At 33.2% G+C, this 16,548-nt stretch overlaps 1 protein-coding gene across 4 annotated transcripts in view; it reads left to right on the top strand.

Annotated features, from left to right (window-relative positions):
* The window catches only part of CTDP1 (CTD phosphatase subunit 1), a 141,253-nt gene that overhangs the window by 37,226 nt on the left and 87,479 nt on the right, over positions 1-16,548 (top strand). For all 4 annotated transcript variants that reach the window (XM_074273432.1, XM_074273424.1, XM_074273448.1 and 1 more), the window contains exons 9-10: positions 8,369-8,510; positions 10,692-10,922. In XM_074273432.1, the coding sequence (XP_074129533.1) occupies positions 8,369-8,510; positions 10,692-10,922 (373 nt within the window). The remainder of the gene's footprint in view (positions 1-8,368; positions 8,511-10,691; positions 10,923-16,548) is intronic.

Here is a 16,548-nt window from a genome sequence, read left to right as displayed (position 1 = left end):
GCAGACTACAAGGCAAGAGAGAAAGGTGAGGGTGGGATACATAGATTTGGGAATTTTGTACATAGATGATGATTAAATCCATGGCAGCTAATGAGATCACTAAACAATATAGTATAGATGGTGAAAAAGAAAAAAAGAGATCCTAGAATATAATCTTCAGAGATACCCATAGTTAATAGGCATGACTTGGATGTGAGCCAACAAGGGGGAGACTAAAGAGTTACACAAGTAGGAGGAGAACCAGGAGAAGAATAGTAACTTGGAAACCTAGAGAGAAGAGAGTAACTATTCAGGGAAAGAAGGCATTTGACATTGTCAAAAACAGAAGAGTGGTCCAGAAGGAGGGGATTGAGAAAAGGTTTGGCAAGTAAGAGATCATTAGCATCAGTATTTGCTTGTGCACTAATTCAGCTTTTTCTAGGACACCTAAATGTTTTCTCACTCACAGTTGCCTAAACTATTTCTCTGAATTCTATATTTAATGCCTATTGTGCCTCTGATATTTTCCTAACCTATCAAGCTTGCTTTTTTATGATTTTAATCCTACTTGAGCCCAAGTTTTAACACTTGACATATTCCTCCATGTTGAATTTATGATCTGATTTTAGTCATCCTGTCTCTGCTTTGCTATCGACTCCTTTGTTTATCCAGACTTCTGTTGCTGAATCTTTTTCTCTTTGGGTACTTGGCCTTGACTTAGTTCCTCAGGTCTCGGATCCTTTTATTGTATCCTTTACTCATTCTTTCATTCTGTACTCTGACTATTGGATTCATTGTACAATAAGGGAGCTTGGCTTGACTATAAAACTAAAGCGTAAATAGAAAGTTTAGATAGAACAAGACTTGAGGGAGTGATAGTCAGAAAAATAGAGTATCATTGAGGACTTTTGAGAACATTAATGGAATGAAAGAAATGATTTTAAAAGAAGATTAATCTTCAAGTAATACATAGGACAAGTTGGATATAGGAGAGCCTAGAATTGGACTAGGAGACTAATCCATCTGTGATTAAAAACTATATTAATATTAACAATACCTCTTTCTTCTTTCCTTCCTTTTTTCTTCCTTCCTGAGAAGAGCAAATGCAAGTTGGAGGTAGTTAAAAAAAAAAAAAAAAAAAAAGCCATTTAATTGTGACAGTAAAGTTGCTAGTAACTTTTAAGATTTTTTAAGTAACTTTTAAGATTATCCTGTCAGAATGCTCAGAGCAGTAAAAGAGAAAAATAGGATCATGACTAGAACCAGTAAGGGGGATGAAGCTAGGATGGAATGATTAAAAAGCACCTAGTAAAGGAGTAGTGAATGAAGGGAGAGGAAAAAAAAGTGTTGGCATCTAGTTCCCTTAGTGATTAGAAAAAGATAAAAGACACAGGTAATAAAGGTCAATTTTAGAGAACAGGGAAAAACCACTCTTCTGATAAAATTGAAATATACAGCATATATATATATATATATTTATTTATTTATATCTAACATACTGGATTAATCAAAAGTTACTATTGCTTTAGTTAAATACTCTTGGAATTGAGCATTCTTTGAGAATATATTTTATTTTCCTGATTACTAATCTTTTCTTTCATCTGTCTTAAGTTTATTCTTCTTTTCCTCTGATCCCTGAGCCTCTTAATCTCTAGAACCTGCAAAGCTTCACTATTTAAATCAAGCTAGTAGAATTCACTATAAAAATGGAATCTGTGAAAACCCAGTAAACACTACTATTTATTTAGAGCCTGAGGGCACATTTATTCTGAAAGCTTTCCTTGCCCCTCTCTCCACCTTCTTACTATTAATTCCTGTCATTCTTGACTATTTTTTATTTAGATCAAAATCCCTTTGCCCTATTATTGTACCCACTTTGTTTTCTATTATCTCTCATGGAATAAATATGCTCCTTTTCTTTCCTCTTCTTCTAAAGCCTTTTTCTCCCACTATCACCCAACAAACTTTAAAGAAGTTCCTGCTATTTAATTATATCACCCAGTTGAAGTGTTTGTTGTGCCCATCTAGTCAACTCCTAGGATACTCTTCCCTGCTTGCTCTGTTTGCTTAAGTATCTGACTTAGAACCATCCTTTTTTATACCTTTGGTGACTCCAGGGGGAAAAAAGTTCCATTATAGTCTTGCTTTTTTTTTTTTTTTTTTTTTTTAAAGCATTGCTTTGTGATATTTTTTCTGTTCTTTCTGAGTCTTTTTAGAAATTGAGTCTGAGTAGCTTTAAAATGTACCACATCCAAATAAAGATTTCTTCCATCTGTACTTGATCAGTCAGGCATTGTTTTCTACTACATCTTGAGTATAGTATATACATATAGTAGTGGAAGAGCACAAATGTGGTCCTTTTGCTATTAATGCCAGTGCCAGAAAATTATAAAAATGCTTCCATGAAGTCTGTTCCATTTATCCTAGTTGCCCTGCTTTTATTTACAAATAGTCTTAGAATAATGTGACCTGGCTTCACAGTAAATTTTTTGCAGGTTTATTTTCCCTTTAATTCTCATTATTTTGAGGCTATACCTCATTTTAAATTTTCCTCTTTATATTTTTCTATACTTCTTTATTAAAATCCTAGCTGTACTGGTCTGTTCAGCATTGTCCTTGGCTGAAAGCCCAGTTTTGTTGTCTGTCAAGGACTAGAAGTAGCCATGGTAATTGGTGCTGATTAAACTTTCTCTTGCTTGGGGACAAAGGAATAACATACCAGGAGTCCCAATACAGGTGGCAATTGGGTCTGAAAAGTCAAACTCAAGAATTAGGAGAACAGGGAGTGAGCTAGAAGGAGTCAGAGGCACAAGGAAATGTTAAAAGAAGATTTAGTCTCAAAACTTGATGTGGATAGTGAACAGACAACTTGTCAGAAGGAATGATCATGATTTAAACCTTCTACCTGTTAGGAATTAATGTAGGAAAGGGGGGGGGGAAGAAACTTTGTTCCACTTAAATCTCCATCAAGATCTCTGTTATTTGATGTTTAACCTCTTAATCCTTCCCATTGGAAGTCTGAGTAGATTTCATGGAAACCTAGAACCTTTGGTAGAAGAGAAATTATAACTTTGGCCCTTCCCATTGGAAGTCTGAATAGATTTCAAGGAAACCTGTAAACTTTGGAAGAAAAATTACAACTTTTTCAGTATAATTGGTTTTCTTTATAATCCTGTATTTTATTTTATATTTTAAAATATTATTCTAAGCAGTTCTTAGACTTTATTCTAGACTGTCATAGGAGTCCTTGCTCTAAATTTACCTGACATCCTTCCTGTCAGAAGAACTTCTAGTACTGCCAAAAGTTTTACTAATCTTTCTGGTATTTGTTGAGGGAAAGATATTGTTCTCTTCCTCGGGGATGTTCTGGAGAGCTTCACCTTGGGGTTGATGTTCGTGACACAGCAAATTTTGAAAACAACTTAGAGTGAAAATTATTGTTTAAGTGTAATGAGGAGTTAATTATGCAGTAATTGTTATAAAAGACCTATTTTCCTGAGAGCCTTTTCTACCATTAATTGTAATACTAATACTAATAAGTTCACTACTGTTGCTGCTAGTTGTCATTGAAGGGTGGTAATGGAGGCAATTGGGTGGTGCAGTTGCTGGACCTAGAATTAGGAAGATCTGGTTCATATTTAGCCTGGGGCCTTTATTTGTACTTCAAGTTCCTTCATTTGCAAAAATGGAGATGGCAATAGCACTTACTTCCTAGTGTTGGGATATGGATCAAATAAAATAGTATTTGTAAAGTACTTTGAAAACCTTAAAACACAATATAAATGCTAGCTATTGTTATCAATGCTAGCTAATAATAGTGATGATGATGACAAGCTACATAGTTTTCTTGTGGGTTTTACAGGTATCTAGCCCATAAAATTAAACTTGCTTCCTGACAAGATGATTGAAATTAGAGCCACCCACCAAATTTCTTATGTGATACTGTAAAAGTTCTTGAACTGTTCTATATGATCTTTGTTACTAGGTTATTGGGTCATAATCAATCATAAAGCTCTTAGTATGTGACAGGAACTGTCCCAAATGCTGGGGATACAAAGAAAAGCAAAATATGCTCCTATATACAAACAACTGTATACCTACAAGATTTATATAGTATAAATGGATTATAATTTGAGGACTAAGTTATAAAGAGCTTTAAAAGCCAAACGAGAATTTTATATTTGATCCTGGAGGAAATAATAGGAAGCCCCTGGAGTTTGAGTAGAAAATGATATGGTCAGACCTGTGTTATAGGAATATCACTTTGGCAATTAAGTGGAAAATAGACTTGAATGATGTGAGACTTGATGTAGAAGTTTTTTGAAATAATTTAGGCATAAAGTCATTAAAAGCCTGTACAGATGGCCAAGTAAGTGGAGGGAAGGGGACAAATATGAGAAATGTTGGGAAGATAAAAGTGATAACACTTACAGTTTGAATAGTTAGAATTGAGGGTAAGAGAGGAATCAAAGATGATCTCTGGGTTGCAAGCCTTGGGTGACAGGAAAAATAGTGGTTCCCTTGGAAAATTGGAAAATTGAGGAAAACTTCACTATATCTTGTGCCTCCAAAAACTCCGCTATCTCCTTGACTGCCAGTGGAACAATCCATTAGCCAGCTTTCTCTTTTTAAATGCCCTAAGAATTTTCTCAGTACCATTGTTGGTACCACACATTTGTGAGGGTATGTGATCAGAGTGGAAATGCATGTGGATTAAGTAGCAGTAGCACTAGTCCATAAATTGCTTCAATCCTCTGCTCTCTTGAAGTATCAGCCTCCTAAATTTCCTTGACTTATAGGTGACAGATAATATGGTATAAGTGAAGCTTCTACATCTGGAGTCTAGAAGATTTTGCTGAAGTCAGATTCAAATCCTGACTCTTATAGCCATGAATATTATAGCAGTGGTCCTCAAACTTTTTAAATAGGGGCCAGTTGACTGTCCCTCAGACTGTTGGCGGGCTGGACTAAAGTAAAAACAAAAACTCACACTCTGTCTCCACCCCTCAGCCCATTTGCCATAAGGGGGGGGGCACATAAATGTCCTCAGCAGGCCCCATTTGGCCCGAGGGCAGTAGTTTGAGAACCCCTGATCTATAGTGTGTGTCTCACAAGGTTGTTAAATTTAAATAAGATAATGCTTTGCAAACCTTAATGAGCTATGTCTTTGTCAAATATTGTATTAACACCTTTGTTCCACTTCAACCATCCAAAAGGGATAGTTGTAGTGTAGATTTTGCCATTACCTGTAACTATTACAGTAATGATTCTAAATTCTGAAATCCCCTTTTTATCTCTCCTTCACTTGTACTCCCCATAAATCTGTTATCCTCACTGTGATCTCTACAACATCCATCTTTTTTTTGCTCCATCAGTGTACCTTTTCCCTTGGCTTCCGCTGCTTTTTTTTTTTTTTTTCAATTTGTCTTTAAACTACATACTATCCTTTCTTTTGAATTTTTACTCCCTTCTGTTGTCACTATTCATTGTTTGACAAACCTTAACACTAACCTACTTCATCTTCCTATTCTCTTTTTACCATGCTTTTAAATACTCCTGAAAATAGTCTTTGAAACCTGTTGGTTAGGAGGTTTGACTGAGAAAGAAAGAGTCAGAGTAAATGGCTTTTGAGATATACCTTACTCTAAAATTTTCTTAATTGTAACTGTAATTTGAACTGTATCTTTGTAGTTGTATACTTCTGTTTCCCAAAAAGAGTGTTCCTTATTTTTCTAGCAGTGGCTATTCTTTTTTTTTTTTTTACATGTACATTCATTTTTTAATATACATATTTCTTTATGAATCATGTTGGGAGAGAAAAATCAGAACAAAAAGGAAAAACCATGAGAGAGAAAAAAAAGCAAAAGAAAAAAAGTTGGTTTACATTCAATCTTTATAGTTCTCTTTCTGGATGCAGATGGAGTATTCTATCCAAAGCTTATTGGGATTGCCTTAGATTACTAAACTGCTGAGAGTAACCAAGTCTTTAACAGTTGATCATAGCAAAATCTTGCTGTTATTATGTACAATGTATTTCTGATTCTGCTTATTTCCTTCAGCATAAGTTCATGTAAATCTTTCTGGACTTTGAAAAATCACCTTATTCATAATTTTTTTAATAGAGCAATAATATTCCATCACTTTTACATTCCATAATTTACTTAGCCATTCTCCAGTTGATGTGCATCTACTCATTTTCCAATTTTTTGCCACTACAAGAGCTGCTGCAAACATTTTTGCACATTTTCCCTTTATGATTTCCTTAGGATACAGACTCAGTAATGGTAGACAATGGCTATTTCTAACCTTTTCTGTTGTCTTCCAGTCTTTTTTAATATCCCCTTCTTCTTGGCAGAGGATTTTTCCTATTTGTCTAAGAAAACTGAGATCACTCATCTTGAACTTCTTTCCTCCTTTTTTTAAATTCTCTTCAAACTCCTCTACGTTGTCCTCTCTCCTTTCCTATATTATGGTTTCTGAAGGAGAGGAGAACCTCCTAGCCAAGGCTAATATTTTTCCTTGTACCCTGGTCTCATTCTTTATTATTTCCTCCAAGAGCTTGCCTCTTTAATCAATGCTCTCCACCCCATCCTCATTTATTTATCTGTTGCCTTCTTCTCCATAGCCATAGTCACACTTCTTCATTTCCTGCACCTCCGATTCTTTGAGTTTCTTCCCTTTTGTTATGTCCTCAAGCTAGCATCTTGTATATTTTCTCTTTATTTTATAAAGTCTATAATGCATCATATCAAAGCTTTCCATTTACGTCTCAACCTTCTGTAGTTTGCCTTCTGACTCTCCTACTTAGGCAACTGTTCCCCAAGATTATCAGTCATCTCCCAAATATGGAATGTAAGGACCTTCTTTCAGTCCTCACCATTTTTGATTTCTATGAAAGTGGTGCTCACCCTCTCTTACTAAATACTTTTTCTCCCCCTTGTCTTTGTCTTGTTTTTTCACCTATCCACCTGACTACCCTTTGGTCTTTTTTGGTGATATCATCTGCTCCCATGGGTTAAATTCTCTTATTTATTCTGATGGCTTCCAGATCTCTATTTCTAATCTCAATTTCTTTCCTGAATTCCATTTTTACCTTGTCAGTTGTCTGCAGGCCTTCTTTGTCTATAATCTCACATGTTTAAAATGGAATTTTAATTATTTGGCCTCCTAAATCCATTCCTCCTCCAAATTTTTTTCTTTCTATTATTATCTAGTATTTATTTAGTATTTTAGGGTTTGCAAAACACAATACAAATGTTACCTCATTTGATGTGCACAACAGTCCTGGGAGGTATTTATATGTATTATTCTCATTTTACAGACAGGAAACTGAGACAAGCAGAGTTTAAGTGGTTTGTTAAGGGTCACATAATTAGTAATGTCAGCGCTTCTTAGCTCCAGATCTGGAGCTCTATTCACTACACCACTTAGTTGTCTGTCCTTCTAATACTCAGCTTTGTGTTTTTTGCTCAGTTGTTTTAGATGTCTCCAACTGTGTGTGATTTTATTTAGGGTTTTCTTGGCAGAGAAATTAGAGTAGTTTGCCATTTCCTTCTGCAGCCTATTTTACAGATGATGAACTGAAGCAAATAGTGATTTGCTTAGGCTCACACAGATAATAAGTTTCTGAGGCTAGATTTGAACTCAGCTTTTCCTGACTCCAAGCCTATTGCATCATGTAGGTGCCTATCAGGTTTGTGACCTCAGAGTTATATTTTGATTCTCTATACTCACATCCAAATAGTTTCTCTAGTTCTGTTGATTCTTCCTCTCCAGTATCTCACTTTCATCCCGTTTTTCTACCTATAAGCCCATCAACCTGGTGTAGGCCTTTATTAATTGATTAACTAGACTATTGTGGTAGCCTCATTATTCTCCCATATTATATTGTCATTTTTTTCCTCCTATAGATCCTCTATACAGCTATTTTAAAAAATCTTCCTATAAAGAATATAACTATGCCCGTCTCCCAAGAAATCTTGAAAGACTTCCTATTTCTTCTTGGATAAGATGTAAACTCTTAGGTATTACTTTTATAGCCTTGTACAAGATTTGGGAGTAAAATTTGAAAAAAAGGTGGTGAAGCATGATCAGGTCTGGTTCTTGACAATCAGGGTAGCAGGGATCTACTCTGTGAATTTCAAGGATGAATGACTTAATTCTTCCATGATGTGGTTTCTGGAGGGTTTGGTAATGGCAAGAAAGATCTTTGGGATGATATAGCTAGTAGACAAAAAAACACAATTGTGCCAAATTGTGTTACATCTGAGTAGATTTTTTTAAAGTGTTAATTTAATTAAATTTTTCTTTGGTGGGGGAAGTTATGGGGTTGATTTAAATAGATCACTTACTTAAACATTAATTTTTAGAATGATTATTTTAACACTAGGCACAGAGAAAGTAAGACAAGCTCAAGAGTGTAAACATCTCCATGTTGTAAACCCTGATTGGTTGTGGAGCTGCTTGGAAAGGTGGGACAAAGTAGAAGAACAACTCTTCCCTCTAAAGGAGGATTACATCAAAACACAAAGGTAAAAATGCTTAAATTTTCCAGTTTTTCTCATGAATCATCAATTCATACGTAGGTTAAAAAAAATTAAGTCTAGACTAAATGTTTTAGGTTTCTTCCATCTCTAAAAATCCTATGGCTTTCTAGCTTGCTTCATTTAGTTCATTGCTTTTGAAAGGCAGTGTGGAATTGTTGAAAGATCAGAATATAGCCTTACTTGCCTCCTGCTTTTACAAGTGTTTTATTATTACTTATTTAGCCACAAGAAAAAGTCTAGGGACACAGTAGTTTTTCGAATTCAGAATAAAACTTCAGATTCTTTCATTTGAATAAACAAAGATCAAAAGCTTCAGAAGTAGTAGGGCAAATAACTCATTAATTTAGTAGATTTTATATCTTCATATTTAGTAATTTATCTTCACCGAACTCCCTTTTCTCATTGTGTAAACTTTTGTTTCTTCAACATGTCACTTCATTCCAACCTGAGCTTTGTTCTTCTTAATATAACTAATCAATCTATAGGTAATTTTAAATTATTCTAGTTTTACAATTTACAAGTCTGTCCCTTCCTAATTGTTCAGAGTGTACCATGATCTTTCTTTCTTTCTTTTTTTTTTTTTAAATAACTTCAACATTCTAATTAATAACACTTTTTATTTGTCCAAATCCATATATGTTTCATTTGACATTTTGCATTGTCCCTATCATGGCTCTTTTCTATTAAAGTGGTTAATCAAGATTAACTAATCAGAAACAGCAACATCATGAAGTAAATAGAGAGTCAGTATCTGAGTTAAGGAGACCTGGTTCATATACCTGTGGTGTACTGGCAAATCATGTGATTTCTCAGTGTCCCAGATAAAATTGTTTAAGACTAAATTGCACATGGCTAATATGAAAATATATTTTGCGTCACTTAACTTATAGAATGACCATTAGATTGCTTTTCTTTATGGGTTGAGGAGGAGCTAGAGGAAGCAAGAGAACTTGAACAAAAAAAAATTTTAAATGAATATTTAAAAAACCCTGACTAAATTGCATAGCAATTGATTTTCATTAGTAGATTCCTCATGATTCCAATGAGATCACAGGTTTGATTTCCTCCTAACCCCCCCCCCCGCAAAAAAAAAAAAAAAAGAAAAGAAAAAATCTAGTTATTTGAATTAGTATCTCTTATGTCTGAGCTAAAAGATGAATTTTTACTTATATAGTACCTGGTATTTAAAAATAATAAAGTGGAGGCCTTCAAAATGTAGATAATCTCCTTCTATACTAGAAACTGAAACAGTATCTTACTTAGAATGAAATCATATTGATACTGTAATATAAAAACAAAAACTACTACATAGCTTTTTTGGATGAAGTTTAGATATTATTTTACATGTCACATATCCTTAGCAGTTCTTTCACAAGAATATTGTGAATTTTTTTTTTTGAAGGTGGAATTGGAAAGTATCTATTAATTGTTAAAAGGGATCTGTCCGGGGCGGGGGGGGGCAGTTTGGTGGCGCAATGGATAGAGTACCAGCCCTGAATTCAGAAGGACCCGAGTTCAAATGTGGTCTCAGACACTTAACACTTCCTACCTGTGTGACCCTGGGCAAGTCACTTAACCCCAGCCTCAGGAAAAAAAAAAAAAAAAAAGATCTGTCAAAACAGCAAAATTTTAAATTGTTTTATCAAGGCCATCTTCAGTATATTGTGGAGAAATCAAAAGCAACATGTTTTGTTTAGCCTTACTCACTTTGAAAGAGTGTTGAAAAATTTTCAAACCAGAAGGCTGAATGTCATAGCTAGATCAACAGAAGAAATTTATTACAGGAAATCTGTGGAATATGTACCCTATAATGGTTCTCAATACTTTTTGGCCTCCAGATTCCTAAATAACACATCTTTTTCTAGCAATAATGGTCAATGCTGTATAATTATTTTTCATACCATAGCAATTGATTATTCACTTACAATTCTGAATATTTCATGAACCCCAAATCATACAACTTTATATCTTCAGAATGTTGAAAGTACCTAACCTGAATAATTTTCTAATAATTAATTAACCAAATGCCTACAACATTTTTCTGGAATTGACATGAAGAAGGATAATTTTTTGTTTTTAATAGAAAATCATAATTCTTGGTTTCCATTAAACACTAATATTAAAATTTTTTTTCTAATTTAAAATTGTTCACTCTTTATCCAACAGGGAAAACAGTCCAGCAACATTTCCTGATATACAGAGTGCTTTTCCAACAGCCTTGTTCCATCCAACACCTATCCATCCAAAGTGTCAACCTGGTCCAGAAGTTCGAATTTATGATTCTAACACTGGGAAGCTAATCAGAAAAGGGACTCAGAATACTGGACAGTCTCTATATATCCAGTCACCAGCTTCTCCTGTCACATTACCAGTCCACGGGGAGCATTCTTCTTTCAGGTACATTGGTTAGGAGTTCTGGTTTATTAGATTTAGATTTATTAGAATCAAAGATTTTCCTAAGCTTAATTCAGTTTGTTATCAAAATGGTTATATTTAAATAATTTTAAAGTCTTATTTGCAAATGAGGTTAAGAAATTTGCTACTTTTCTTTTGTTGGCCAGGGAATTTGGACTGTCTTTGCTTCAAACTTTAATATTAGAGGGCTGAACCACAATCAAATCCATTAGTTTATTTACCATTAGTATTCAGGCACTGAACAACCACTACTTCATGATCACAGAATTACAACAATGAAAATTGTGGAGTTTAGACTCAAAAATCCTTTTGAAACATGATTCTGTAATACAATATTTGTATATAACTAGATACAAAACACCCTCAGATCACATATCATTTCTACACAATATAAACTGTAAAATTACATTAGGAAGAGTAAAGCTGAATGGTTCTGTCATACCTGGAATCTTTTTTACACTAAAAAAAGAATCCTTTGATCTTTCATAGAAAGTTTCAAGCCAGTGTAGAAACTCACCACCAACACATATTCATAGAACTTATCTAAAATTACATTACCCCAAATAACCTTTATTCTCAATAAGCAAATCAAAAAGAGGTGAGACATTAGGAAAAACTTAGATGAAACCAGATAAATAATTTATAAAGTATCCTTATTTTTTCCAGCAAGGTATAACAGAATACTAATGTGTGCTTGTAAAGACTTAGGGAAATACAAGTAAAATATTTCCTTTAGACTCCTGTTGTGTAGAAGATGGTTTAGAAGCCAACTGAGAGCATTGGGTGGAATTACTGAGACAGAGATTTGGACTTGATATACTGAAAACTTCATAGAAATTGAGAATTTCCCAACTGCTTTAGGAATAAATTCCCATCACTAAAAATCTTCAGGAGTCAGCTTATAATAAGATGGGGGATATGGAAAATAGAATTCTTTTCCAGATACAGTTGGACTAGACAAACTCAAATATACTTTTTAACTCTGGAAGTCATTATTCTGTGCTAACTTCTTTCCTTAGTATCAGGAAAGATGGTTTGACCAGTTTTGAGGTGGAACATTGAAATAATGTACTGCTTCTTGGAGTAGCTTCAAGTAATTCTACTTCTTGAATCACAAATATATGTATACAGCTGTAAGGTTCCTTCTCCTTTCTCCTTTTCATTGCCTTCCCTGTTTAAGATGGCTTTGTATGATATGAGTTAGAGGGAAGTTAACTCTACTGGTTCCTCTTTGCTCAAAGCGTCTTAGGCCCTTTATATTTGAGCCTCCATAAACAAGTAGAGTGAACATGATATCCTTCACATATGAATACTTTATTTCCATCCCCATGAAAGACCTAGTCACTGCCATTTCTAGGAAGGCAACACAAGTATCAAAAATTGTAGACTTCTCTGCCAGGCACTCAATTATTTTCTTGTATTAATGAACTTTACAGTGTACTTCAGTTAGATAGGCACTATTTCCAAATGTTCTAAAGGAGAGTGATAGTGATACCATCAGTGGAGCTTTCTGAAGATCAGGAGAAAGCACCTATTGCCACATGGAAAAGGCAGTAGCTGCTGAAAGAAAATTATTAAACCAAGGAGATCCTCTCAACCTTTTCTCAAAAAAAAAAAAAAAAAAAAACCAAACCAACAACAAGTAAAAACTAAAAAACAGAAAAAAACAAAGGCACTACCTTATAATAGTGCTGAGCAAAAGTTGATGAGAGTATGGCCATGACCATTTTTGTTACTTCCAAGCCAGACCATTGTCCAAATAGAACTTAAAAGCCAGCCTTTGTAGAGCCGTATTCTAACATCTAAAATGTTCATGTTCTTCTGACTTCAGCGAAATCTCATTGGAAGTTTTTTTGTTTTACAAAATTGTTTAAATTTGACTTTCTTACCAATAATTTAATATTTACTTACTTTTTACATACCTAGATTTTGCTCTGTTATTTTTTCTGATGTAAGTGGTATTGTCTTTTTCCCCTTTTCCTTGTCTTTCCTTCCCAACCTCCTCCTCTCTTTAAACATTTACTACTTCCTTTATGTTATAGGACCATCTTTCTTTTCTGCCTCTCTTCTTCTTGCCTTTATTTTAAAAATATATTTATTTTGTCCCTTTTCTTGTTCCCTTTTCTTTATAAGAAATTGTACCTTCTCAAGCTAGTGTAGGTCTTGTTTTAATCTTTCTAGTTTCTTTTCTGCATCATTGCTATAATAGAATGAGACTGATGCCTGCTGCTCTATATAAATGATAACCTTATAAAGAATTTTGAAATAATCAACACAGCAGCTATTCAGTGACAAGAGCTGAAAAGAAAAGATTGTTTCAGGCATTTTTCAGATTTTTGAAGGATAAAAATTTTCTTGTGCTACATTTGGCTAAGTATATTATACCAATCTTTTAAAAAATTTTTTAAAAGAATTTCATAGATTCTTAAAAACTGAACTAGATCCAGAGATTCTTGTGGTTGTTCATTTTAAAATATAACCATTATTTGGATAGAATTAATATATTGCTGAATTTTGCTAAAGTTGTTGTAATGGGATGCTACCTTAATATGGGCCATTTGTTCCTTTATTGGTATTTGCAATTCCTACTTATCAAATGTGTAATAAAAATGCTAGTTAATTAAACTTATTCATTAAAAGTTCAATGTATAGAAGAGATTTAATGTATTACAAAAATATTTTTTGCACTGTTTCATGATTGCTAGAAATTCAGAATTGCTTTAAGAAAAATTAAATGCTGATTGTAGAATTTAGTAGAATTCATAGAATTTATATTCTATTTTGAACATATAAGAATTACATTATTAAGCAACTTGAAATCTTAATGCTTGTGGCTTTTTAATTTCTTCAATGAGCCTTCTGATACTATTAGAAAGGATAAAGTACTTATTCCAGATTCCACTTATTGTGTAAAGTTTGAATAATTGTCCAAATTAGTGGATTTTTCACATAACATCAATTTCATCATACACTTGAAGGGAAAAAGTAGCCATGGATAAAAATAGGAGCAGCTATCATTAAATTACTTTGTTGAGTGCCAAGTAATTAACATAATGAAAAGTTAGAAGTAAGAGAAGTAAAACTACAACAAGATAAAACAATGAATTGAAGCTAAAAAGATTAAATTTAGTAAGGGTAAGTAGAAATTGTTCATTGTGTACTTTGTTCTAAAAGTTATCTCAGAGACCATCTAGTCCAGTCCCTTCATTTTATAGATGAGGAAACAGGATGAGGGAGGTCAAAGACTGACTGAAGGTCATTTAGCAAAAGACAGAACTAGAATTCAAACTCAGTTCTTCTGACTCACTATAGCATGGGTTCTTACACTTATAAATTCCATTTTTCATTTAGAGGATAGATGGGTGCTCTGGATAGCAAATACTCACAAAACAGGCATAAACTATTAAGAGAGATTTTTCAGCTCAACAAGTCAACAATATGTCATTGGAACTCAAAAAGCCAATTATAATAATAAACTTCAATATGTCCAAAATGAGTACTCTGAACATTCTGCTATGTTCTTTCTACATCTAGAGAATTATATTCTGTTTTATGATTAGTTAAGAAGCCATTAAAAAAAAAAATTATTTTCCAGTCTGAATTCTCTCTTCCACTTTCCTCTTCCTCACCCATTGAGAAATCAAGAAAAACTAAACTCATTGCAATTATATATAGTCAAGAAAGAAAATTCCCATGTTAGCCATCATCCTCCTTCTCTTATCACCAAAAGAAAAGATGGCTCTGAACTCTTAGTTTATCACTTCTTTATCTGGAGCTGGATAATACTTTTCATCATGAGCCTCTGGAATTATAGCTGATCATTATATTGATCAGTGTTCATAAATTTTTCACATCTTTACAACATTATTTTCATTATATAAATTATTATGCTAGTTCTCTCCACTTTGAATTATCTCATATAAATCTTTCTAGATTTCTTTGAATCAACTCTTTTTTAACTTGTAAGAGCAGAATAGTATTTCAGGACATTAATATATACTATAACTCATTTAACTATTCCCCTGTTGATGGGCCCTCCCCCAGTTTCCAATTCATTGCTATCACGAAAAGAGCTAATATAAATATTTTTAACCTATAGTACTTTTTCCTCTTAATCTCTATAGGGACATAGAGCTAGTGATGGTATTGCAGGGACAAAAAGTATCTGCAACTTAATGGTTTGGGGATCATAGTGTTGAGTTGCTTTCCAGAATAATTAGACAAGTTCATAGCTTCACCAATAGTGTATTAATGTACTACTTTTTCCACATCTTTTACAGCACTTCTCATTTTTCTTTTGTGTCACCTTGACCAATCTAATGACTATGAGGTGATAGTTCAGAGTTGTATTTCCTTTAATTTTAAAATTTCTCTTAATTTTTAGTATTTTAGAGCATTTTTTCATATGGCTATTGATAGCTGAATTTCTTCTTCAGAAAACTGTCAATCTATATCCTGTGATTAATCAGTTATATATAACCTAGAAATGAGACCTTTATTAGAGATGCTTGCTGCAAATATTTTCTGCCAATATTCTACTCTAATTTTAGTTGTATTGGTTTTATTTGTGTGAAAATTTACATAAACATAAAATTTTAAAGTTTATGTAATTAAAAGTTCCATTTTACTTCCTATGAGTCTTTTTCTCTTTTCTTAAAATCCTGAATTCTTTCTCTAGATATACAAGTAATTTCTTCTATGCTTCATTGATTTACTTAAGATGTCACCTTTTACATCTAAATCACATATCTATTTGGAGTTTGTCTTGGTAATGTAGAATGAAATGCTTATCAGTATCTAATTTCTGCCAGACTGCTTTCCATTTTCCCCGCTAGTTTTAGCTAGGATCTTTGGATTTATCAAAAACTAGGACACTAAGTTTTGCTGCTTTTGTATGTTATTTACTGGATATGTTCTATAAAGTAACCTTTCTATTTCTTACCCAATATTTTAATGATTATGGCATTATTATATAGTTTGAGATATGATACTCATAGGCTTCCTTATCTTCTCTCCCCTTCCCCCCGCCTTTTTTTTTTTTTTTTTTTTTTTCCATTGATGTTCTTGATCTTTTATTCATTAGGATAAATTTTTGTTACTATTTTTTCTAGTTCACCAAAGTAATCTTTTGGTTGTTTGATCAAAATGACATTGAGTAAGAAAGTTGATTTGGTAGTGTTATGTCTTTTATTTTATTGGCTTAACCTATTCATGAGCAATTATTATTTTTACATCTGTTTTTATTTATATCAAGAGTGTTTTGTAATTGTGCTCATAGAGTTACTGTGTGCATCTTGGCAGGTAGACTTACAAGTATTTTATGTTCTTGGTTTTTTTTAATGTAATTTCTCTATCTCTTCCTGCTGCATTTTTCCCTGAATTATAGAAATATGAAAGATTTATATAGGTTTGTTTATATTCTGCAGTTTTGCTGAAGTTGTTAATTGTTTAAAATAGTTTCTTTAACTTTTTAGAGCTCTCAAAGGATATCATCTACAAAAAAAAAGCTGCAATTTTTTTCCCTCTTTGATTACTGTTATTTATTTCTTCAACTTTTTCTTATTACTGTGTTTAGTATTTATAGTACAATAATGGAAAATAATAGTGA

The sequence above is a fragment of the Sminthopsis crassicaudata genome, chromosome 1, assembly GCF_048593235.1.
Source record: "Sminthopsis crassicaudata isolate SCR6 chromosome 1, ASM4859323v1, whole genome shotgun sequence".
NCBI classification, from domain to species: Eukaryota; Metazoa; Chordata; class Mammalia; order Dasyuromorphia; family Dasyuridae; genus Sminthopsis; species Sminthopsis crassicaudata.
This window is presented reverse-complemented; position numbering and strand designations above follow the sequence as displayed.